This window comes from Rhamphochromis longiceps, linkage group LG22 (assembly GCF_057381845.1).
Source record: "Rhamphochromis longiceps isolate RC_006_pf linkage group LG22, R_longiceps_female_GT1.1, whole genome shotgun sequence".
Lineage (NCBI taxonomy): Eukaryota > Metazoa > Chordata > Actinopteri > Cichliformes > Cichlidae > Rhamphochromis > Rhamphochromis longiceps.
The window spans coordinates 33505137-33529963 of NC_140577.1; the positions used below are offsets into that span (position 1 = coordinate 33505137).

At 40.3% G+C, this 24827-nt stretch overlaps 1 protein-coding gene across 6 annotated transcripts; it reads left to right on the forward strand.

The window, feature by feature from the left end:
• Positions 1-4820: 4820 nt before the first annotated feature.
• Positions 4821-24354, forward strand: glcci1a (glucocorticoid induced 1a). Of its 6 annotated transcripts, none has more exons than XM_085397078.1 (7): positions 4821-4941; positions 7076-7181; positions 7401-7490; positions 15883-16035; positions 16141-16351; positions 21070-21190; positions 21273-24354. In XM_085397078.1, the coding sequence occupies exons 4-7, from the start codon at positions 15892-15894 to the stop codon at positions 21580-21582; spliced, it is 786 nt and encodes a 261-aa protein (XP_085253204.1). In that variant the 5' UTR covers positions 4821-4941; positions 7076-7181; positions 7401-7490; positions 15883-15891; the 3' UTR covers positions 21583-24354. The 6 variants fall into 6 exon arrangements, with proteins under 6 accessions (XP_085253204.1, XP_085253205.1, XP_085253201.1 ...); XM_085397079.1 differs by having other exon boundaries at positions 15886-16035; XM_085397075.1 differs by lacking the exons at positions 7076-7181; positions 7401-7490 and adding an exon at positions 12229-12360.
• Positions 24355-24827: the final 473 nt, after the last annotated feature.

A 24827-nucleotide genomic window follows, 5' to 3' on the forward strand; every position in this document is an offset into this window, starting at 1 on the left:
CTTTTCGGCCATAATGGCACCGGATATTGGTACCCATCCCTACTGGGTACTATTAACAACACTAACTTTTTGACATACACATACCTGAACTGAAGAAACTGAAAAGAACTGAATTCTGAGTTTATGGACTTGCAAAAAAGGACAGTTAAAATTCTCAAATTCTGAAATGGCTGTGTGGTGTTGTTTTTGTTTCAATAAATATTTTTAAACTTTATTAGCTGAGTGTCATTCACTCATTAGCCAATACCTAGAAAAGAAAGACCCAGATGGCTTACCTGTACTGACCTGTAGTGATACATATTACTATATACTGATATGAAAAAGTGATCAGGATAATTCATGTCCCATATCGCCCAGTTCCAAATTTCAGTTAAAAAGAACAGAATATTACGCCACATTTTCATTATCTGCTTTATGGTGATACCTGACCACAACGCTTACAAAATGTAAAACAACGGCTGTGGTTTTGATCAATCCACATTTTATGACAACTGAACTGAACAGTCTGCTTTAGTTCAAACGTCATAAGCCATTTTAGAGTACAAAAAAGTTATTGCGTATTGCATAGCCATTAATTTATTTTCACCATTTTCTTATAGTTGAGTGAAGACTTGACTGACATGAACACATGATCTTGATCAGCGGTCCAACCTTTTTTGCACCATGGCCCAGTTTAATTTCAGACAATATTTTCACAGACCAGCCTTTAAGGTGTGGCGGATAAATACAACAAAATAAAATGATATGACCAAGACAAAAACTGTGGTATTTTGTAAATATAATAATAAACGCAAATTCACTGTGTAATTGTGTAACTTTATTAGCAGCGTCCTCCTGAAATGCGCCAACAACATTAAGAGTAACATCCTCATCTCTGCCCCTTAATGCTCTCTGGTTGCTATGGTAACGTGTAAATATTGCTTTCAAAATAAGACGCACAACTACAACACGGGAAAAGACCCAGGGAAACAGAGTTAACGATAAAAACCCTGAAAACCATAAATTTGACATCCGAGCCTGAACTCTCCCGGCCCGGTACTTGTCCATGCCCCGGGGGTTGGGGACCACTGATCTAGATTCCTAGAGAAAGAGATTTTTGCAGTTTTGGCTGATCGGTTCGTAAAACTCTCCTTGTCATTGGTCTCTAGCATATTGTGCGAGTCACTGATATTTTTCATCAAACATTCTCTTTCAGGTTCTATTGCACTTGTTAAGGTTTTACTACTGTTGGTACTTCGCAATAGAGCAGGGCGATATGACCAAAAATATTTATCACGATATACATTTGAAAATTTGCAATTACGATATAACTGATGATATTATTGACACTAGACAAAATACTTTACAACTCCACAACTTTATTAGTGCAAAAAAACAAACAAGCAAACAAACATCAATGTATTTTCACTTAAACAAGCAGCTGTTTTTTTTTTTTTTTTTTTTTTTTTTATGTGCATTAAAGTTATATAAAAATGTAACAGTGCAAATGCAAATTCTTTGCTGACAGTTTAACCAAAAAGCATTTCCAGTGGAAACTGGCCGACATATCCTCAGCATAACCATGTATAATATCCACAAAACTTAAAAAGAGGTTATACACACACAATACGGTAACATTATGTTGCCGCGGCGCGGGTTCGTAGCTTAGCAAAGTCGTACTACAACATTTGACAGATTTGCGAGCGCCGTGTACATAAAATCATTTCGAGGTCAGTAAACACAACCAGAGTTCATACATAAGGCACACGGGATTATAAGGGGCTCTGTCAATTTTCAGAAAAATCAAGGGGTTGATTTTAAGTATGCCGTATTTTCCAAAAAACACGGTAATAACGACGGCCCGCTAGCATGCTCTACCAAAAATAGTGCTTTGTTGTGTATCTGACGGACGAAAGCTAAACCAGTTCCACACCACTGAAGTTGCAGCATTTTTACAAACCAGTTCCACTTCATCCGTTTCATTTGACGATCCGCTTTCGCCCTTCTCATTCTCCGTCTCCGCCATGCTTTTTCCACCATGTGCGTATGAAAACAAAGGCACTGCGCATGAGCGTTTTACCCATATTCTATCGCGGAATTTCATTTTCTTATCGTTGCCCAACATTATACCGGTATTACCGTGAACGGTATGAAATGGCCCAGCCCTACTTCACAAGTTTTTGTAGACAAGTCGGTGTCTTCCACGTAGGCTACAGGCAACTGCAATCTTACTAAGGCAATCATGAGGTTTTTGGTGTGACAGCGTCTGTGCAGCTAATTTTACCTAACGAATTGAGCATTACACATTTTTCATATCTACTATGGCAGACAACTCTTGAGCAATGTGTGCATGATGTCACCTGAGAAACTTCAATAGTTAGATGTGATAACAAAGAGACTTGGTACTCAAAGGATGATGAATAAAAACCTTAAAAGTCTACAGAAGAATCTGCAACATTAAAGTGACAGTTTTCCTGACCCCAAACAACAAACAGCCAGCCCAACAGCTAAACCAGGAAACATGAGCTGCTCAAGTCGTTGCAGTGACACATACAGTGGGGCAAAAAAGTATTTAGTCAGCCACCGATTGTGCAAGTTCCCCCACCTAAAATGATGACAGAGGTCAGTAATTTGCACCAGAGGTACACTTCAACTGTGAGAGACAGAATGTGAAAAAAAAATCCATGAATCCACATGGTAGGATTTGTAAAGAATTTATTCGTAAATCAGGGTGAAAAATAAGTATTTGGTCAATAACAAAAATACAACTCAATACTTTGTAACATAACCTTTATTGGCAATAACAGAGGTCAAACGTTTACTATAGGTCTTTACCAGGTTTGCACACACAGTAGCTGGTATTTCGGCCCATTCCTCCATGCAGATCTTCTCGAGAACAGTGATGTTTTGGGGCTGTCGCCGAGCAACACGGACTTTCAACTCCCGCCACAGATTTTCTATGGGGTTGAGGTCTGGAGACTGGCTAGGCCACTCCAGGACTTTCAAATGCTTCTTACGGAGCCACTCCTTTGTTGCCCGGGCGGTGTGTTTTGGATCATTGTCATGTTGGAAGACCCAGCCTCGTTTCATCTTCAAAGTTCTCACTGATGGAAGGAGGTTTTGGCTCAAAATCTCACGATACATGGCCCCATTCATTCTGTCCTTAACACGGATCAGTCGTCCTGTCCCCTTGGCAGAAAAACAGCCCCATAGCATGATGTTTCCACCCCCATGCTTCACAGTAGGTATGGTGTTCTTGGGATGCAACTCAGTATTCTTCTTCCTCCAAACACGACGAGTTGAGTTTATACCAAAAAGTTTTACTTTGGTTTCATCTGACCACATGACATTCTCCCAATCCTCTGCTGTATCATCCATGTGCTCTCTGGCAAATTTCAGACGGGCCTGGACATGCACTGGCTTCAGCAGCGGAACACGTCTGGCACTGCGGGATTTGATTCCCTGCCGTTGTAGTGTGTTACTGATGGTGACCTTTGTTACTTTGGTCCCAGCTCTCTGCAGGTCATTCACCAGGTCCCCCCGTGTGGTTCTGGGATCTTTGCTCACCGTTCTCATGATCATTTTGACCCCACGGGATGAGATCTTGCGTGGAGCCCCAGATCGTGGGAGATTATCAGTGGTCTTGTATGTCTTCCATTTTCTGATGATTGCTCCCACAGTTGATTTTTTCACACCAAGCGGCTTGCCTATTGTAGATTCACTCTTCCCAGTCTGGTGCAGGTCTACAATACTTTTCCTGGTGTCCTTCGAAAGCTCTTTGGTCTTGGCCATGGCGGAGTTTGGAGTCTGACTGTTTGAGGCTGTGGACAGGTGTCTTTTATACAGATGATGAGTTCAAACAGGTGCCATTCATACAGGTAACGAGTGGGGGACAGAAAAGCTTCTTACAGAAGACGTTACAGGTCTGTGAGAGCCAGAGATTTTCCTTGTTTGAGGTGACCAAATACTTATTTTCCACCCTAATTTACGAATAAATTCTTTACAAATCCTACCATGTGAATTCATGGATTTTTTTTCACATTCTGTCTCTCACAGTTGAAGTGTACCTCTGGTGCAAATTACTGACCTCTGTCATCATTTTAGGTGGGGGAACTTGCACAATCGGTGGCTGACTAAATACTTTTTTGCCCCACTGTAGTAGAAGTTTATGACTGAGCAAATATATCTATTTGTTGTGGTAATAAATATGAAGTTAAGTTTTCTTACTTTATAAGGTTTTTGTTTTTTGCTTACTTTCTCCCGGTTAATGACATTGGTTCAATGCTCCAGCAGGAGGAGCCAAAGACGAAGATTATTGGGTTGGATTTCTCATTAAATTCCTACCTTCATATTTAACAATAATACAAGCTGCATGGGAGATATTAAATATTATTGTATGTATTACAAATATTTGTAATGTCATAAATAATGCTTTAACATTCAACATACATTTAATGACTTAAAGTTGGCATTCACTATAGCGGGAGATGTACCAATTGCAATTTTTTATTTTATTTTTTATTTTTTGCCAGTTCTGTTTTTATTTCTAAGAGCTATGAAAACATACAAATAAAAATCAACTTTTGTTCAATGGAAATAAAAGAAACTCACAGTGGCACAGTGATTAGCACTGTTGCTTTACAGCAAGAAGGTCCTGAGTTCAACTCCGCCACCTGGCCGTGTGGAGACTGTACGTTCCTTCTGTGTTTGTGTGGCTTCTCTTCAGGTACTCTGGTTTCCTCCCAAAGACATGGCGTTAGACAGGTTAGGTTATTTGGTGAATATAAATTGAACATGGGTGTGAATGTCAGCATGAATGGTTGTCTTTCTCTCTGTGTTAGCCCTGCATCAGGCTGGCGACCTGTGGCTGGGATAGGCTCCAGCCCCCCATGACCCTGATAAGGATAAACGGAAGAGAATGGATGGATGATTAAACTCTGCAACTTCCCCTGCAACTTAACAGTAAGTTCCAGGGTCTTCGCTCACATAAGCAACTGAAAATAAAGTGCTCTGCTACTGGTAGAAAGTATAACTGAAAATGAGTCGCTCTAGACCAGGGGTCTCAAACTTCAGTGAGAGAGTCAAAAACTAATGTGTACACTTATGTCTGCATTTTTATTTTGTTAAATACGAACACAGTTATAGCAGAAGTGCTGCCACTTGTCAGAAAGAGAGGACCAATGTGTTTATTTGGTAGTTTAATGAAAGGCTTCAGTTAAGAGTGAGAAAAACATTTGCATTCACGTTTTCTGTTTTGTCTTGTTATACAATATTTGAAATTTAAAAAAAACAAACAAAACATTACATCTTCAGAAATATTTGTGGGTGTTTTCTTGTTTGTTTGTGTTTTTTTTACTACTTGAATGCTAAAGTGGCCCTCACATGAGATGACAGTGTCAGCAGTAGCCCACATCTCATTTAGGTACCACACAGTTGCAACAAAAAAACGTCAAGTACCTTAATAGTTTTCCCAGTATGTTTATACATTTGCAGCAGCATAGGCTGTCATGAGTAGTGATGGGTGGTTGTGTAACCAAAAAATGAAAAAAAAAAAGGCTTGTAATTTAATAAAATAAAATCCCTCACGTTAACTTTTATCGAGTGGAAAAAAAAATTGGCGTTCATCCTCCAGCTTCACTGTGCTAATGTTATGCTAACATAGCTGTGTCGCTAGCAATCACGTAGCACAACATTATATACCTCAGTAACCCTGCAAACGCCACTGCTATTTAGTTTTCTGTCTTCATTTATATTGGAAGTGGTAGCAGAGCTGTACGTTTTAATTAGTTTCAAAAATCTCTCAGTCAGAACATGGTATGTCATGTTTAGGTGGAAACTAGCGAGCTAACTTCCTGTTAACTTCTAACTCAGTTAAATTTAATACATTCTGTTTTCATGGATGCCTGGATGTTAAACTTAATTGTTACACCTGGTAAAGCAGCAACGCTGATGATTTTATTAAAGATGAAAGAATTTAGACCGTTTTTAACTCTGTGTTCGTTTGACTTTGGGACCTGAAGCGGACGGAGTTTTGGACTCAGTTTACTCCGCGAAGCTCCTCACTACGGCAGCCGTAATGCTCTGACAATCCATCAAGCAGTGCAGCTTACCAAAGTTGTACTAAAACATTTTTTAACAGATTTCTGCCAAAATCGGTTCGAGGTCAGTAAGCACAACCAGAATTCATACATAAGGCACACTCACGATTTTTGTGAAAATTAAAGGATTTTAAGTGTGGAAAATACGTTATACAGAAGAAAATAATATATCACGATATATATCGTTACCGCACATGGTTTAAATTATATCCCGATATGGATTTTAGGCCATATCGCCCAGCCCTACTTGTGATGCACCTGGCTTGTTTGGCTTGCATTCATCAAATTACACTGATACTTTGTTTCTTAGTAAGAAACTTTGTTGTTTCTTTAACACTTCTGTGTTTAATTCAGAGAAAAAATTGAAGGCTGACTAACTTTAGCCTAAATGGGTTGGAGCACATTGATGAAGGCCCGGTGATTTGTTAAAATTTGTAAAGGGCGATCGTGGCTCAAGAATTGGGAGTTCGCCTTGTAATCGGAAGGTTGCCGGTTCGAGCCCCAGCTCGGACAGTCTCGGTCGTTGTGTCCTTGGGCAAGACATTTCACCCCCGTTGCCTACTGGTGGTGGTCAGAGGGCCCGGTGGCGCCAGCGTCCGGCAGCCTCGCCTCTGTCAGTGCGCCCCAGGGTGGCTACAATGTAGCTGCCATCACCAGTGTGTGAATGTGTGGATGACTGGATGTGTAAAGCGCTTTGGGGTCCTTAGGGACTAGAAAAGTGCTATACAAATACAGACGATTTACCATTTGTTTCCTGTATTGAAATGTATTTTAACATTTTTTTTTAGTTTGATTTGATTTGTTTGTCTTGGAGCAGCTGTGACCATGTAATTACCTCTGGCATCATGGATAATTCCTCTGCAAGCACAGATACAAGAAGTCTTCATACTATAATGCAACTCATGTTGCACAGTGGAACAAATATGGATAGCAAATAATCATCTGTAATATCATTTTAATGTTTTACAGAGATTTTAATGAATTTTTTTTATTTTGAGATTAGGTTTTATTCTGTGGACTTACTCTCTGGACACTATAACTGGACGGTGATCTTGAGATCCACATGTGCACTACTCATCTTATATGAAAGATAAATCCACACAGGTGAGCCCACACACTTCATATATTCTATGAATCTGTTATCCCCAGAAGAGATAAATTCATTATGGTTTAGGAAAAGGCAGGTTTACTTATTTATTCCACGTCTTGACTAAGATGTTGAGAGTTATTGCTAGTCAGAACAATTTCATAACACACACTCATTGAGGTGTTGTAGGGAAAACAGTTTTAAGTTAACAGCTATTAATCTGCTGCTGTGTTCAGACACCTGGATGTTGGAGTGACGAAACGCGAAAGAAAGAAGACCATTCAATTTGCTCTGCATCCTGAGGCAGTGCTGACGAGTTCAAAGAGGTATGATACTAAACGCTTGAAAGGAAATGGTCCTTACTTTGATAGGCAGAACTATCAGCTATAAGCTTTAATATGAAGCTGAAATTGAGCAAATCACAAATGTCTACAACCCTTGTTGCCCTTTTTAAAAAGCTATTCACGAGAGAAGACTCACTGTCATATAGTCTCTAAACCAGGAATATCAAACTCATTTTACATTGTTGGCTACATACAACCCACTTTAATCTTAAATTGGTTGAACCAGTGTAACTGCCCTTTCTGTCAAAAAGAAATCTGTCAGCACAACTCTTTGAGTTTAAATGGTAAGGAATAAATGTGCAACATTTCAGAAAAATTTCGAGTTGCTCATTGGAAAAGAGTCTATTGTAATTGAAAAGCAGAAACTTTTCTGTCATTTAATTGTTTAATCTCTGATTAATTACTTTAGTATGACTGACTGTGGGGTAGGGCTGCTCGATTATGGCAAAAATGATAATCACGATTATTTTCACTGAAATTGAGATCTCGATTATTTGACGATATTTATTTAACAATAACAATGTGTTGAATAATGACTTTAAAGATTGTCAAAAAATAATATAAAATAGTGTGCAAATACTGATAACAGTGCAAATGTTTGCAATATAAAAAATAAATGAAAAATGTAAACATCTATGTTTAGTGAACTTTGCAGTGTTGCTCTGTGGTGCAGCTACGACACCGTAGCAAAGTTTACACACTGTGTCTACTTGATCCACGTCTGACTGAACCCATAATGTTTCCACACCACTGAAGTTTTTTTACCTCTCTTTTCAACCAACAGCAGTCACTCTCCTCTCCAAATAACTTCTGCTTAGCTTTCCGAGCTTCCCTCGGGTCCTCTTAATTGTTGTGACGCGTATTCGAAATGCAGAGAGGTGCGCTCGATTTGCCACACGGAGCAGCGCGAGAGTAAAGCACGAGGGAGGTGCTAATAATCGGCTCCGTCATTTTTAATGATCGTTGAAAGCCCAGATCGTAATCGAGATTAAAATTCGATTAATTGAGCAGCCCTACTGTGGGGTAAGTCTGTTGAAGTTTAGCTTTCTATAGAAGCTGATTTCTGATAAAATTATCACACGTTAGACTACTAATCCATCTGATACTGAATTATATGACTTGGTGGTAGGGCTGGGCCATATTATACCATTCACGGTAATACCGGTAGAATGTTAGGCAACGATAAGAAAATGAAATATCGCGATAGAATATGGGTAAAACGCGCATGCGCAGTGCATTTGTTTTCATACGCACATGTCCGAAAAAGCATGGCGGCAACGGAGAATGAGAAGGGGGAAAGCGGATCGTTGAGTGAAACGGATGAACCAGAATTGGTTTGTAAAAATGGCGCAGCTTCAGTGATGTGGAACTGGTTTGGTGTTTGTCCGTCAGATACCCACCAAAGCACATTTTTTTTGTAGAACATGCAAGGGGCCGTCATTATTACCGTATTTGTTGGACTAAGGTGCTCGTAAATCTGGAAGTAATCTGGGTCCTAAACTCCATCTTCTTCAGATCCCAAAGTCAAATGAACACTGCAGCATCACTGAGAGTTACAAACTGTCTAAATTCTTTCATCTTTAATAAAACGATCAGCATTGCTGCTTTACCAGGTGTAACTATGAAGTTTGACATCCAGGCATCCATGAAAACAGAATTTATTACATTTAACAGAGTTAGAAGTTAGCGGAAGTTAGCTCGCTAGTTTTGCTTGTTACCTAAGCATGATATAGAGATTGACAGACCATGTGACTTTCGCGCATTGCTTTGTGGGTACCCGTGGCAACAAAATCAAAACACTGCATCAAGTGCTAGTATTTCCAGCACCGGTAATCATTAATTCTGCGGTTTTAATCCCTACTTGCATTTTATTTGCCCCAAAAACAGTGATGTACAAAACGACGGAGAACACAGCAGGGCCGTACAAAGACAGACTTGACGAAAAGGCAAAAAAAAGGACGAGGAAAAAAATCAAAGGCGTGAAAGGGTCAGACCCATACGAGCATACAGAGTGTAGTAAGGACGTTAGCGTGCTGCCCAACTTTCATCACGCACATATTTATTATTATATGGTCATAAGTGTGAGTTCATACACTCACAAAATGTTTAGTAACTTTAGATCCCTGCAACAAGCCCAGGTCCAGTTTACTTTGGTGATTTGGACTGTTCCATTTCACCGCTGTTGTTAATTTTTTTTCCTTTATCTCCTGTACAGGCTAACGCAATCTATTTGTCATTTCAGGTTGTAGTGTTACACAACATTTTCAGATCTAATAGAAGTAAAATGAGTGTTTTGTAATTCATTCAATTTATTGTCTTTACTTATAACTGGCATTATTGTTTCATTCTATTATAGAATCTTACAAGAAAGAGGCAAAATTGTATTTGATTATGCTTTATCACCTGCTTCGGTAAAAAACCAACAATGCAAAAAAAAAAAATAGCAAAGCAACATACTGGAAAACAGTTATTCATCACTTGCTTGCTTCAGTACAACACTTGGGCACATACATGCGGGACTTTTTGTGGCTGTTTTGATATCGCTCTCTCTCTTAACCGATCAAATCTGGCTGTGGTAGCAGCTTTAAACTCGGTATGACCCAGGTTGATAGAGGGCGGCCTAGTCTGGATCGCATTCCACCATTTTGTAGGCTGGTTTTCCTACAAAACACAACAAACATTAGCCCGCAAAGCCACCGTGAACAAAGCAGCATAGCGCAACGAATTCAATTCAAATCAATATAAGACTTATTTGTAACCTACATCAACAATTATGTTATGATAAACTACGTAATAACTACTAGAAGACTTACCTTTGTGGAAATGCTTGGAGCAGACTAACATGTGAGCTGGAGTGTTCTGGAACGTTATATTTGGTCTTCGAATGGCTGCAATCCAGGCCATCCGTCGGCTCTTTGTTACTTCAGAAACACGGCTTAAACAATTTTTCTTCCGCGACGTAATCCGATAACAACCGATCTCTTTACCCGTCGGCTTCCCGTGGCTGTCATGCGACCGGCTATTGCAGTTAATAATACAACAGCTTCTTGCCATTTTTTGTGTTTCTTTTTATCGCTGAGTGACTGTTTTCATGTGAAAGCCTGCGTGTGCTAGTACCGCTTGCCACGCATTCCCAGAATCCTTTGCGGTTTTACCCCAGAATGACGTCACATTTTCAATCTCTATAGCACGTTCTGACTGAGAGATTTCTGAAAAAATTCAAGCGTACAGCTCTGCTATCACATCCAACATAAATGAAGACGGAGAACTAAACAGCAGTGACGTTTGTAGGGTTACTGAAGTTGGGCTAGCTGGTATATAATGATGTGCTACGTGATCGCTAGTGACACAGCTATGTTAGCATAACATAAACAGTGAAGCTGCAGGATGAACGCTAACACGTTTCCACTCAATAAAAGTTAACGTGAAGGTTCCTGGTGGTTAGAGACAAATGCAATCGCATGGCAGGATGCTGTAAACGGACCAAACTTCAGTCAGGAGAACAACTGAGAAAATCCATCCACAATAAAAGTTTAGTCATTAATATACTGCAACAACATGGGAATAGCAGCTGTGATAGAATACAGCATTAATGAATCAATGGTACAGAAGTGGAGGAAGCAAGAAGAATGAGTTTAATAAAGTTTGATTTATCTGACTGTTTTGTTTCGCTTAATGTGCCTTATAATCCCGTGCACCTTATGGTCCGAAAAATACGTACTGCACACTGCAGTTTAATGTTGCAAAGCACCTTTTTTTAACTTCAGTGGATATTATACATGGTTATGCTCAGGATATGTCAGCCCATTTCTACTGGAAATGCCTTTTGGTTAAACTTTCAGCAAGGAATTTGCATTTGCGCTGTTAAATGTTTATATAGGTTTAATGTACATAATAAACAGCTGCTTGTTTAAGTGAAAATAAATGGATGTTTTTTTGCACTAGTAATGTTGTGGAGTTGTATTTTGTCTCGCAGAAATTATATCGTCAGTTATATCGTTATCGCAAATTTTCAAATCTATATCATGATATATATTTTTGGCCATATCGCCCTGCCCAACTCTCACAGCCTTATTGTTTCAAAATATATTGATGACATCTTCTGCACAGGAATTTTTAAAATACTGACCGTTCCAGTAAGGGCTGTTGGGATCATAATCCAGAAGTGGAAAGAACATCATTTTATGATAAACTGAACACGACTTGATGCTCCTTGCAAGGTTTCAGACAGAGGAGTGAAAAAAATGGTCAAAGGAGTTGTCCAAGAGCCAAGGAACAGTTGTGGAGAGAGACAGAAAGACCTGGAATTAGCAGGTACAATTGTTTCAAAGCAAACAACAAGTAAAGCACTGAGCCACGCGCACCACGCAGGACTCCAATGCTGAAGAAAATGCATGCTCACAAGTACAAGTTCAGTTATATCGTTATCGTATATTTTCAAATATATATTGTGATAAATATTTTTGGCCATATCGCCCTGCTCTACTTGGTGGACTAGTGCTGGCATATTCCATTACTTCATTTTGGAGCTTTGCTCACTACAGAAAGGGAAGTGATGAGTGGCTGACTGAGGTGAATGTAAAGAGATTTGTCTGGCTGTGTGGTTTCAGTCTGTAACTACTGTGCAAGGTCACATCGTGTTCAAATTTGTGACTGTTGTATGTCACCATTTCATGGTGTCTGCTCTCACAGCTTCTTGTGTTTTCCTTTGTAATTCCAGCAGAGTGCAAAGCTCCAGCACAGTAAAGAAGAACCCCTCAGTAAAGGCTGACTCTTCCAAGTACATTACAGCATCAGCACCCTGCCCTGACTAGTACCATCAGCCATCTTCACCTCAGTCATCCACTCTCAGGTATCTCTGATAACCTTGTCAAGCAGACTTTGATTTTAAGAGCAAAGTGTCCTGTAATGGCCATACATTAAATGAATGTAAAAAATAAAGAAGTTAAAATGTACATAAAGACAAGTGAAACATATCCGCAAATGTGACCTTGTCAGACTGCATGCCACCGATTGGCTAGTCAGTGGCATCACTCACCTTCACGAAAATCAAAACCGCCAGACAACAAGACAAATGGCTGCACAACAAACAACACTGTGGTCCCTGAGGCTGACAAAAAACCACAGACCAAGCAACACCAATGTCATTGCCTCGACATCCTGCTTTTATTTTGTCATCTGTGTCACATACAAATGATGTAACAGGACATTTGGCTGCGTTGCTATAATGACCCCACGCACATTAGGTGGTACTTGATTGTAATAGAAAATGAGCCAAATTGAGTAGGTATTGTTGGAAAGGGTACGAAAGCCCTGCTCGGCTCAACTCGACTCGACTTCACTCTGTTTCAGCCGTTTTCCATTACCTCAGTGTGCTTGGGGTTATTCTAGCAATGTGGCCAAAAGTCCAGTGACATTATTTGTATCATTTGTGTCTTTTGCTATATGCAACACAACAATGGAGAATGTCAAGTCATTGCTATACCTACTGCTCAGTCTCTGGGTGTTTGTCATATAGACCTCAATTACAGTACAGCTTCCCACAGCTTGGCCACAACCAAGACCAAAGCCCAAAACGAACTCAGAGTAGCTTCCAGTGTTGCTCTGAGAGTGAGCCTTTCCCCTATTCCACCCAGACTGGATCTGATTAGGTCTCAGAGGCAGGCTCTAGTGTCTCATTAAGAGGTGAACATAAAAATGGGCTGTTGTGACTGTTTGTTGTTGTTCATTTGTCTCAAATATAAAGAGCAACTTCTGGTTCTGCCAATGGAAAAAAAGGTTTACTGCTGAAGCAACTTTCAGATTCACTCATAGGCATAAGGCTATATTTTCTAGGGCTCGCAAAATTTCAAAATCCCTGGTAGCCCTTCGGGCAGGGACTCTTCAGTTTTTGGTAGCCCAAAATAAATTTAAGTAGCCCGAATAAAAAAAGAGAGCAAATTTTTGATTGACGTTTTGTTTCCTGTTTTGTTTCCTTTACAATATTATACATTAAAGTATAATATTGTAAAGGAAACAAAACATTAATCAAAAAATTGTTGAAACACAAATTACAACATTGTATAAAAATTACAATCATCAACTCAAATACTTGGTTCTAATTGAACAGAAATTTCTATGAACTTGTAAGAACTGTGTAGGACATGAATCAGTCTGTGTCAGATCCTGAATTTGAAATTTGCACTGAAGTCACGGGTAAGAGGCAAGTGGAACCAAGATCTAGGACATTTGCTTTTTGAAGTTTGCAAAGACTGCTAAATTTTGCCAGTGGTAGTTCACTCTTTGCAACATAGTACGCTGTTCTAAACAGATCTTTCAGGTTTATTTTTAGTATGTTATTTTCAATTGGTGTTTGTTCCGGGAAAGATACTGCAGACTGAGCAATAATGCATTTCTTGCATTTCTCATGGGTTCTAATGGGGGCCTTTCTTAAAATTACTGGTCCCAGTAACAAAGGCGCTTGTCGACTCAGAAATCAAGGGAAAACCAACAACACACCCGGCAGAACATTATGTTATTTACACGGGTGCACATAAGTGGTCCGCAGGTACGCATTCGCTGTCAAAATAAAAGACGCACCAGATAAGAAGTTGCAACGCGCGTTTGCGTCCATATAAAAAGCAGTGTTTTTGTCCGCTAGAGTGGGATTTTCACGGCACATTCTGCACCACATCTCTGTGCGTTCATTATTTGTTTGAAGCCAGCTCACCTCCTGCAACCACTTTTCCGAGAATACGCGCTTCTTTTGTAGTTCGGACTCCTTCTGACATTTCTTTGGAGGTGGAGGAACACCAAAGTAATTGCTTAAAGGAGCTTCTTCGACATCTTTAAGAGTTCTAAACAAATGTCTGTCCTCCTCCAGAAAAACTTATCTTGTGCGTGTTTTTTATTTTGACAGCGAATGCGCACCTGCGGACCACTTATGTGCAGCCCTGGTTATTTAGCTCGTCATATTGCAGCCACAGAAATTATTTTGTCCATGAAACCATAAAGCTGCACTTTCTTTTTGCCTTATAGTCTGATTTGTCATAACTTCTCCGTTTTGTGGTAAGCTTTTCTTTGGCTGTCACTTCTTCACCCTGACCTGTCTTATTTGGCTCAGCAGAACTAAAATATATATCCTGCTGCTTTTACACACGCACTCACATAAGCTCAGCGATTCTCTGCGCGATCAACCTCTCACATGTTTAAGCTGCGGGAGATTTCACTTGTCATGTTTGCATAGTAAGCTAACAATTAATAAGACGATGTCAGAGGAATTGGTGCACAAATTATCATCACTCACCAATCAGTGCTGTCGCTCTCTATACACAGTTCACACGATTGCAAAGTGAAAGCAAAAAAACAAGCGCAAATTCAAACGCGATTTCAATATGTCACATATTGACAGTGGCTCACTGATGCCAATGACATAATTACCCAGCTACATTTCCGAAAGAATGCAAAAGCATTGACATATATTTTTCCTTCCTACGATAGCCGGACGGGCAGGGCAGAGATAGATTTTGGTAGCCCGACTGGAAAAATCGCTAGCCCGACGTCCCGGGGCTAGCGATTTTGCGAGCCCTGTTTTCATTTGCACTTTAAGTTTTAAAACTGTTTATTTATTCGTTTAATTAGAAAATTATTTTGAATGTATTTATTTTATCAAGACATTATTTATCCGATTTCTATTTTCCCATTTTGTCCTGGTCTCTTTTGCTGGAGTAAAATTGAATTATTCATTATTTTTGTGTTATTAAGCCTGACTTGAATCTTTCAATTTCTACTTGAAGTTTGATTTGTTCCATGTATTGTTAACCTGTTTGGCATTTTGTTTTATGTGCAGGTTCACTTGCACATAATAAATAAATGTCTTTGTGATTCTTGCATTGCATCATCATGTTTATTTTACAAGGTTTTAGCTGTTAAAATCAAGTACATTTGATTTAGTTATTAAATATAAATCACCTGTACTGAATAAATTGATGAGCAACATCAGTTTATTCAATACAGTGTTAATATCTGAGTGGGCCCCGAGCCACTTTGTGGTGGAAAAGTTGGGCCCCGAGGTAACAAAGGTTAAGAACCCCTGATATAGAGGGACTGTGGTGTTGGGTTTTGTACAGCCATTTCCCCTGTTGCCGGGTTTCATAAATGGGTTGCTTGCTTGGAACCCTGGCTGAACCGTTATTCAGACAGTACCTGGTACCAGGTAATCCCACCTAATACAAAACCCCAAAATTGAATTAAGTCGAGCCAAGTAGGTACTAGTGGAAAAGAGACATTACGGAGCTGAGAAGTGGCTATAGTGAAGCTGAAGTAGTGTGTGTGCCTCAAGAAGGTTCGTGTGTGTGTGTGTGTGTGTGTGTGTTTGTTTGTGTGCTCGCTGCAGCAGTTTTCCATGTCGAAGTCTGCCCAGATGCCACTGTCCAACATCACTGTGCCAAAGCCCTCGATCTCCAGGGTGCCCAGCAGCATGGAAGGCATCAACCATGAGCTGGAGAAGGTCTTCATTAAAGACAATGGAGATAAGGAGGAACTTAAGGTGGGGCTCAGTTTCCATTTTCAGCATGGTATTTTAGTAAACCTGTGACTTGTGTCACTGCCATCTCTTGACTGAGCTTTGAATCTTATATTGTTTTCTCTGCAGTCCCTGGAGGTTCCCGATGGGCGACGAGCACCTTTCCCTCCACAGCAGCGCAGCAGCAGCACCCGCAGTGTGGACACCCAGACCCCCTCAGCTCCTGGCCGGTCCAGCAGCTGCTCTAGCCTGTCACCATCCCCCTCGCCAGCCTGCCCACTGGGATCACATGATGGCAGTCCTTACTCCACAGATGATCTACTATATGACCGAGATAAAGGTAAGCAACGCTAAGGTCCTACTGAAGTGTCCACAAAAAGTAGCTGCTGGGGTCAAGGGATTTGTTCCTATCCTGACCAGATCCTGGAGGAGATCACTAAAACTCTACAGTATTGCAAAGGAATGGAGTAAATCAAATGTAGACCATAGCCTATATTGGCTATGTAACATCTTTTGATGATAATGGAAACTTAAACCTATAGAGGCGTGAATTCAAAATTCTCTGCCACTAGTCCATTTTGGTGAAATTTCATTGCAGAAACTCAAATTGTTGTCAGCAGTTTGTATGGCCTTCATGTGCTTGTATGCATGGGGGCATACTCCTAATGAGTCAACAAATGGTGTTCTGGGGGGGATCTCCTCCCAGATATGACCCAGGGCATCACCGGGTTTCTGGACTGAGATGTTCTGCAATTCGATGGCATCAGATGGACCAAAACATAATGTCCCAGTGGTCTTCTTCTTCATTTAGGTTAGCGGAGCATGGAAGCCATTCTTTCATCCTCCAGGAACTACCTGCATATTCTGACCACATGAGCCTGGACATTGTCATGCACCAGAACCAACTGCACTAGCATGTAGGGTCTGAAAATGGGTCCAGAGATGTCATCCCAATATAATAGCAGTCAAAGTGCTGTTGCCAAGCCTGTAAAGGTTTATCCATCCCTCCATCCATATACTGCCCCATACCATCACTGACCCACCGACATACCAGTCACTTTGTTACGGGCAACATTCAGAAGCGCCTTGAGGCGACTTATGTTGTGATTTGGCGCTATATAAATTGAATTGAATTGAACATTCTGTGGCTTCTCCAGACCTTTGCATGTCTGTCACATGTGCTCAGGGTGAACCTGCTCTTATCTGTGAAAAACACAGAGCACCAGTGGTGGACCTACCAATTTTGATATTCTGCGACAAATGCCAGTAGGGCAGTTCTAGTGCTGGACACTAGATGTCACCAGATATTACCTTATGCTACCGGGAGTGACACTGACCCCAGTCAACTGCAAAACAGACAGAAAAAAATTAGGAACAAAAAATATCAGTTGCCTCCACCTTTAAAACCATTCTTGTTTTGGAGGTTGTGTAATAATATCAATGACGATAGATTAAATAAATACATTTCAGGTAGATGCCTGTGTATTGTAAAAGTCTTCTGTGCTGATTTGAACTGAGTATGTCGTTTGTTCAGTCTCTCAGTTAGTGTTGCGCTCAGTGCATGCCTTACTGTACATCATGTCATTAACACAAACATTTTAAAGGTGATAATTTAGGACTTCAACAATAATCCAGACAGCAACATGGGTTGAGCATCTTAGGGATAGTTAGTTGTGTTGGGAATTAAGCATTTGTCTAATTTTTTTGTGTTATATATGAAAGAAACATCAATATCTGATGACAAGACTTATGAATCGCGGTCCAGCAGTGGGGAGTTTTTTGCAGTTCAATTCAATTTTATTTATATAGTGCCAAATCACAAATCGCCTCAAGTAGGCAACACCTCAAACAGTAAAGCTTCATCCATATCAAAACCCAGCAATAGGCAGCAGTACTTGTCCCTGTACAATTCACAGAACCGTCTAATCCACATCTGACTACCGCCAAGCCCACAAGCACCATAACATAGTTTGTTACCTGAAATTGAACAATAAAAAAGGGTTGGAGCAACCTGTCAAAGCTATTTACACTGAAATGAACTTTATACTCAGGTTTTTACTTTTACTGTTTCACAAGGAGTTAAAAAGTAAATGTCCACAATTTAGACTTTAGTTGCAAGATATTTTATTAAAACAATTTAACAAAAATTTAATAAAAGTACAGTTCGGTGTATAATAATCAAATTAACTGAATTGCATTTATCTAATTAACATAGTCTGAGCTAATGCTAATTATGTTCTGATCCTTTTGAGGAGAATGGTTGGAGCGAATAAATGGATGCACTTATCTCTGTATACCGAGTTGATGATAACCACCCAACAGGAAACCGGCATACCCTTGTCATTCAGTGGCCGTATGGTGTAAACCAAAATCCTTCTGAATTAATCATCTAATGTGGCAAAAACTGAGCAGAGGAAAAGCCAAAAATATACAAAACCAATTTGCAGGTTCACAGTTTGACATCAGTTGATCACTCCAGCGTTGGAATTTGCAGCTGTGACCTCTTAAGATCCCATCTTCTGAACTGCTCATCTCGCAGAAGACAAAAGGGAAGAACCTCATATCTTTTAATTCTTAACAAAGTCACATATGCTTCTAATTGACTTCATGTTTCATTTAGTTTATGTAATTGTAATTAAATTAGATTTGTCTTTAGCATATTCTCACATGAGCCTTCATTTTAAAATAATCCCCCTTTTAATTAAAATACAGAGGAATACTTTCTTTCTTGTTTTTCTCTTTAAAACTCTGTTTTTGTCAATCACAGTATACCCAGTTAGACTTTTTTGATAAGTCACACATTTTATAAGTCAGACACACACATAGAATCTTTATTATACTTCGGTTGACTTTTAGCAAATAGGGATAACAATAATAATAAATCTCCAGGGTGGGCCATTTATATGGATACACCGTAATAACATGGGAATGGTTGGTGATATTAAAGTCCTGTTTGTGGCACATTAGTATATGTGAGGGGGCAAACTCCTCAAGATGGGTGGTGACCATGGTGGCCATTTAGAAGTCGGCCATCTTGGATACAACTTTTGTTTTTTCAATAGGAAGAGGGCCATGTGACACATCAAACTTATTGGTAATGTCACAAGAACAACAATGGTGTCCTTGGTTTCAACGTAACTTTATTCTTTCATGAGTTATTTACACGTTTCTCACCACTTATAAAATGTGTTCAATGTGCTGCCCATTGGGTTGGATTGTCAATGCAACCCTCTTCTCCCACTCTTCACACACTGATAGCAACACCGCAGGAGAAATGCCAGCACAGGCATCCAGTATCCGTAGTTTCAGGTGCTGCACATCTCGTATCTTCACACCATAGACAATTGCCTTCAGATGACCCCAAAGATAAAAGTCTAAGGGGGTCAGATCGGGAGACCTTGGGGCCATTCAACTGGCCCACGACAACCAATCCACTTTCCAGGAAACTGTTCATCTAGGAATGCTCGGACCTGGCACCCATAATGTGGTGGTGCACCATCTTGCTGGAAAAACTCAGGGAACGTGCCAGCTTCAGTGCATAAAGAGGAAACACATCATCATATAGCAATTTCAAATATCCAGTGGCCTTGAGGTTTCCATTGATGATGAATGGACCCACTATCATTGTTCCCCATATACCACACCAAACCATCACTTTTGTTGTTCCAACAGTCTTGGAGGGATCCATCCAATGTGGGTTAGTGTCAGACCAATAGCGGTGGTTTTGTTTGTTAACTTCACCATTCACATAAAAGTTTGCCTCATCACTGAACAAAATCTTCTGCGTGAACTGAGGGTCCTGTTCCAATTTTTGTTTTGCCCATTCTGCAAATTCTGTGCGCCGATCTGGGTCATCCTCGTTGAGATGCTGCAGTAGCTGGAGTTTGTAAGGGTGCCATTTGTGAGTAGCTAATATCCGCCGAAGGGATGTTCGACTAATGCCACTCTCCAGTGCTACGCTGTGGGCTCTTGCTGAATGAAGCTAGGACAGCCACTGATGTTTCTTCATTAGTGACAGTTTTCTTGCGTCCACATTGTGGCAAATCCAACACTGAACCAGTTTCACGAAACTTAGCAAGCAGTTTGCTAACTGTAGCATGGGAGATAGGTGGTCTCGTAGGGTGTCTTGCATTGAAATCTTCTGCAATGACCCGGTTACTGCGTTCACCAGATATAAACACGATTTCGATCCGCTCCTCACGTGTTAACCTCTTCGACATGTCAATGGCTGTGAACAAAGAGAAACTTGTAAATAACTCATGAAAGAATAAAGTTACGTTGAAACCAAGCACACCACTGTTTTTCTTGTGGCATTACCAATAGGTTTGATGTGTCACATGGCCCTCTTCCTATTGAAAAAACAAAAGTTGTATCCAAGATGGCCGACTTCTAAATGGCCACCATGGTCACCGCCCATCTTGAGGAGTTTGCCCCCTCACATATACTAATGTGCCACAAACAGGACTTTAATATCACCAACCATTCCCATTTATACAGTGTATCCATATAAATGGCCCACCCTGTATATATCTTGTCCTTTGTGCCCGTTTAAGAAATGTTGATTTTATGAAATATCTGCTTTTCATCTTATTATCTTTGAAAGAAACCAGTACAAAATTGACATGGCACAAAAAGGGCAAATATGTGCTTTGAAATGGAACGATATTTATGCAGTGCTTTTATTTTCTTACTGACCCCTCAAAGAGTTTCAGACATATAAAGGCAATTTTATATTCAGTGTAGAGTGTTTTAATTTATACACGTTCAGCACTTTATGTACCATCCATGGAGAATTTTGAATCACCCATTAGCCTAACATGTCTTTGAACTGTATTCTGTAAGTATCTGTGTTCTCCTGAAAAGTTGAGAGGAGACACTTGAATTTGCTCACCAATGTGATAATATCTCAGGAGTTTTGGTAGAAATCGAAACTTTAATCAGTTATTATATAAAATATGCATTCACAGTGGATCTGTGTCATTTGAGCAGATGACTGCAGAGAATAGTCTTTACTAATCAATCCCAAAAAAGATAAAAGCATCATATTTCTGTTTTCAGACAATGGAAGCAGCTCACCGCTGCCAAAGTTTGCCTCCTCACCCAAACCCAACAACAGCTATATGTTCAAGCGGGAACCACCAGAGGGCTGTGAGAAGATTAAAGCTTTTGAGGAAATGAGGTATAGATGCTTTGATACTTATACTGAATTTCCTCAGTACTCTGCTGCCCCCTTTAATTCCGCTGAACATGTTTTTGTGCAGCTCCAGGCAGTCCACATCGGCACCCCTCTTCTCCTGCCCTGACAAAAACAAAGTGAATTTCATCCCAACGGGTTCAGCTTTCTGTCCCGTCAAACTCCCTGGCTCTTTACAACTCACCCTTGCATCAGAGCCCGAGGAAGACGAGGACAGCAGGGAAGCAGGTTCTGGCTCTGACCCACACGGAACCACGTCATTCTATGGTGTCCCTACTCAGGTGTCCACGAGCACCAGCACAGATGATCCCCCAGAGGAGCCTGCCTCACCCTCAGAGACATCAGAGTCCCAGACAGACAGCCCGGCCATCAGCTAGACCTGAGCAGAGCTGGCCTCTGTCTCTGGGATGTACACTTGCAACCATCGAGCACCACCACTGACTTTCTCACCAACACCACCTTCTGCTCCACCAGGGGGTCTCTGTCTCTCTGTGCCCACTGTCTCCGTTGCCCTTCTATCTTTGCATGGCGTAGCAACAGTGTCCAGAATATCCACCACAACCAATATGATTTGCTGCCTCAACCTCCTGTCCTGCATAATAAGTGAGCTGCTGTTGGCAGGAAGAGACCTGACAGTTCAAGGGTTCATATGCAGGCGTAGTGAGGAGTGCAACACAATGGATCGGGGAGGGGCATGCATTTTAAGCTGGTAGTGTATTTCTGATGAAATGATGTGTTGTGTTCTGTTTCAACATTCACAGTATGAATAAGCTCTTTAAACATGTATATCCACATATAGCTCTATAAAAAGAAAGAAAAGTCTTTGTTTAAAACTCTATGGCTGTGTTATAAATGGAACAGGAAAGACAACAAGAACAGGATGATGTTTACACTGTCCAGGTCATGTTGTTGAGCTTTGTCTTAAATGCAACAAGGAAAACGTTGGAAGAAAAGGAGAAAATGGCCTCAAATGGTTACACGGTGTCAGATCTTGCTTCAGGTATTTCACAATCGGAGTCTATACTCAGGTAATTTGGAATGTATGTCCATAAAAAGCAGAACAGATTCCCTGACATTTATTCCCTCACATTTTCATTAATATACGAATCACTCTTTTCTGTTCAGTGACTAGACCTGAGCTCATGGCTGCAAATAGTGAAGGCTGTTGTGACCTCTGCCATGTGTTGTTGTGGATGTACTGATGGGGTTGAGCTTGCCTGTTAAGCTTAATGATAATGTGATTGGCTGATGGTGGAGCAAAAGCAATGAGGATGCAGTAACACTATGTGAAAGTATGAGGGAAAATGTTCAAATGCAACCTGTCTTTGAGGAAATAAAACTTTGAGGACGTAAAACTGGCACTGGATTGGCAGATTAGACCGCTGCTCAAAGGGTAATTGCGGTTTCCACCCAAAATATTGTGAGCAGCATAAACTTGTTTTTATTTATAACCCAGATGCGTTACCACAACATTTTTTAAAGTTTAGTTTTCCACATCTTAGAATATATTCAGTCAAGCCTGGAGGTTTGACACAGCAAGCTTGCTGTTAAGTGACAGACCTCACTACTCCATAGGACACAGAGATGATAAAAAGCTGGATAAAACCAGGAGAGAATGATTATTGGACTTGTGTTTGTCAGATCCAGACAGAGAGAACTTTAAATAGTGGACCACATCTACTGAATGTCTAAATAGGGAATTCAGAGCTCTGGAGATGTTCCAGTTGTCAGCCGCCACATGGAGGCAGTGTTAAATGTATGGAGCTATCTCTTAATGATTATGGGTTGCTGATTGCATCACTTCCAAAAGACGTCAGCCCTTTTCAGGCATGAGCTACGTGACCTTACTGTTTTTATTGCTCTGTAGAAGTGACAGCAGCATTCTTTTGGATCGCTACAGTGACTCCCAAAACCTGGAAAGTAGTTTTTCCTCTGAGTGAGCTCTGTAGTATCTTCATTTATAGTTCAATCCAAGCTTTCAAACAAGCAGCAACTGACCTATGCATAGCACTGTTTTCCAGAAGCAGCATGCTTTTGGCGTGTTGATGGACTGCAGGTAAGCATGTTCCCACAGGGTCTGTATTGTTCTAATTCTGACAATCTTTCCAAGTGTATGTCAAGAGCTACAAAACATGCCAGTGACAGGCAGCTTTTGCCCTTAACGAGTAAGTTGTTTTGTTGCCCCCAGGTGGCCAAAATTAAGAAAAAAGCGTAAATAAATATATAAATCCAGGTAAATTGTGACTGACAGATCAAAGTCTGATTTTCACTATTCATGACGCCTGGTCTGGGATGACGCAGTTCTTGTGCAAGTTAAAAATGAATATTTGTACAACCTTTCCCTCCACTCTGCACTCTGGTAAGCTTCGAAACTTACTGTTCTAATGAAATCCATTCCATGAGATATGAGCATGAGAGGTGATTGATTCCTAAATTATGTTTGATCTTTGTTTCTGTACTCAGACTTTTGGTTGCAGCTACAAGAGCGCCTTCTGCTGTATGATGCATAGAGAAAGCATTACACTGGCCGGCCTCGTTTTCACTGTTATTATTATTATTATTATGGGATGCTGTAGGCACCCTGATGCTACCACCAAACTACAATACCATAGCATTTCATGTTTTCTGTGCAATGTTACAAACAGACATGAACATGGCCAAGTGTAAATAACCAGTGCATTTTCATCTTACTCATCATTTCTTTGGATAACTGGTGTATTTGTTGAATCCCTGTATTGACACTCCTTTTGTATATACGTTATTTTGTATATACAAGGCTTTTAAGGAGGTTCAATGTCGTGGTTTCTAAAGACATTTCAGCACCTTACCAAGAATTTTAGCTTTCCCAATGTTCCACATATACTTGGCATTGGTAACCTAGATGTGTGCAATAATAGGAAAAAAAATTAAAAAGAAAAGGTGTTGTCTTTTCGTTCTTTGACACAAATGTCTCATCTCACATTCCTTTGGTTTTGAGCATGAAGGCTGAATCAGCAAGAAGTTTGTTGTTAAAGCCATCAACTGATACAAAACCAGCAATGACCAGAGCACACCACTGGCAGGTCAGAGTGTTCATCAGCTCCTCTTTGTGTAACCAGTAGTGTCAAAGTTCATGCACAATGGCAATAAAGGAAAAAAAAATATCTGGATTTTGTCTGTTCATTTTTGTGTGTCATACAGGGTTTTATTCATCACAGCTGTGAAATGTGTGATGACATAAGGAACTTTTTTTCTTTTTCTTAGTCTTGTACAGGTCATTAGAAATCAAGAGTTAGCTATCTTATGGAGCTGTTCGGCACTTCGGGATTGGTGGGAAAATATAATGGTGGTAATTTTCAGTGTTCTAAAAAGGAGATTTGGTATCTCACCAAAACTGTCCATACTTGGTATAACCACAGAACTTTCTGGTGGAGATTTTTCCAGTTATACAAAAAGATGGATTATTCTGGCTCTTACTACGGCCAAACGGGTCCTGCTAAGACATTGGTGGAAAAAGAACCCCCCTCCCTATGAAGAGTGGCTAAAGACAATGGCTAAGTTGGCGTCCTACGAAAAAGTGACTTATGGTTTATTAGACAAATTGCATCAATATGATTGTATTTGGTCCCCTTTACAAGCTGGC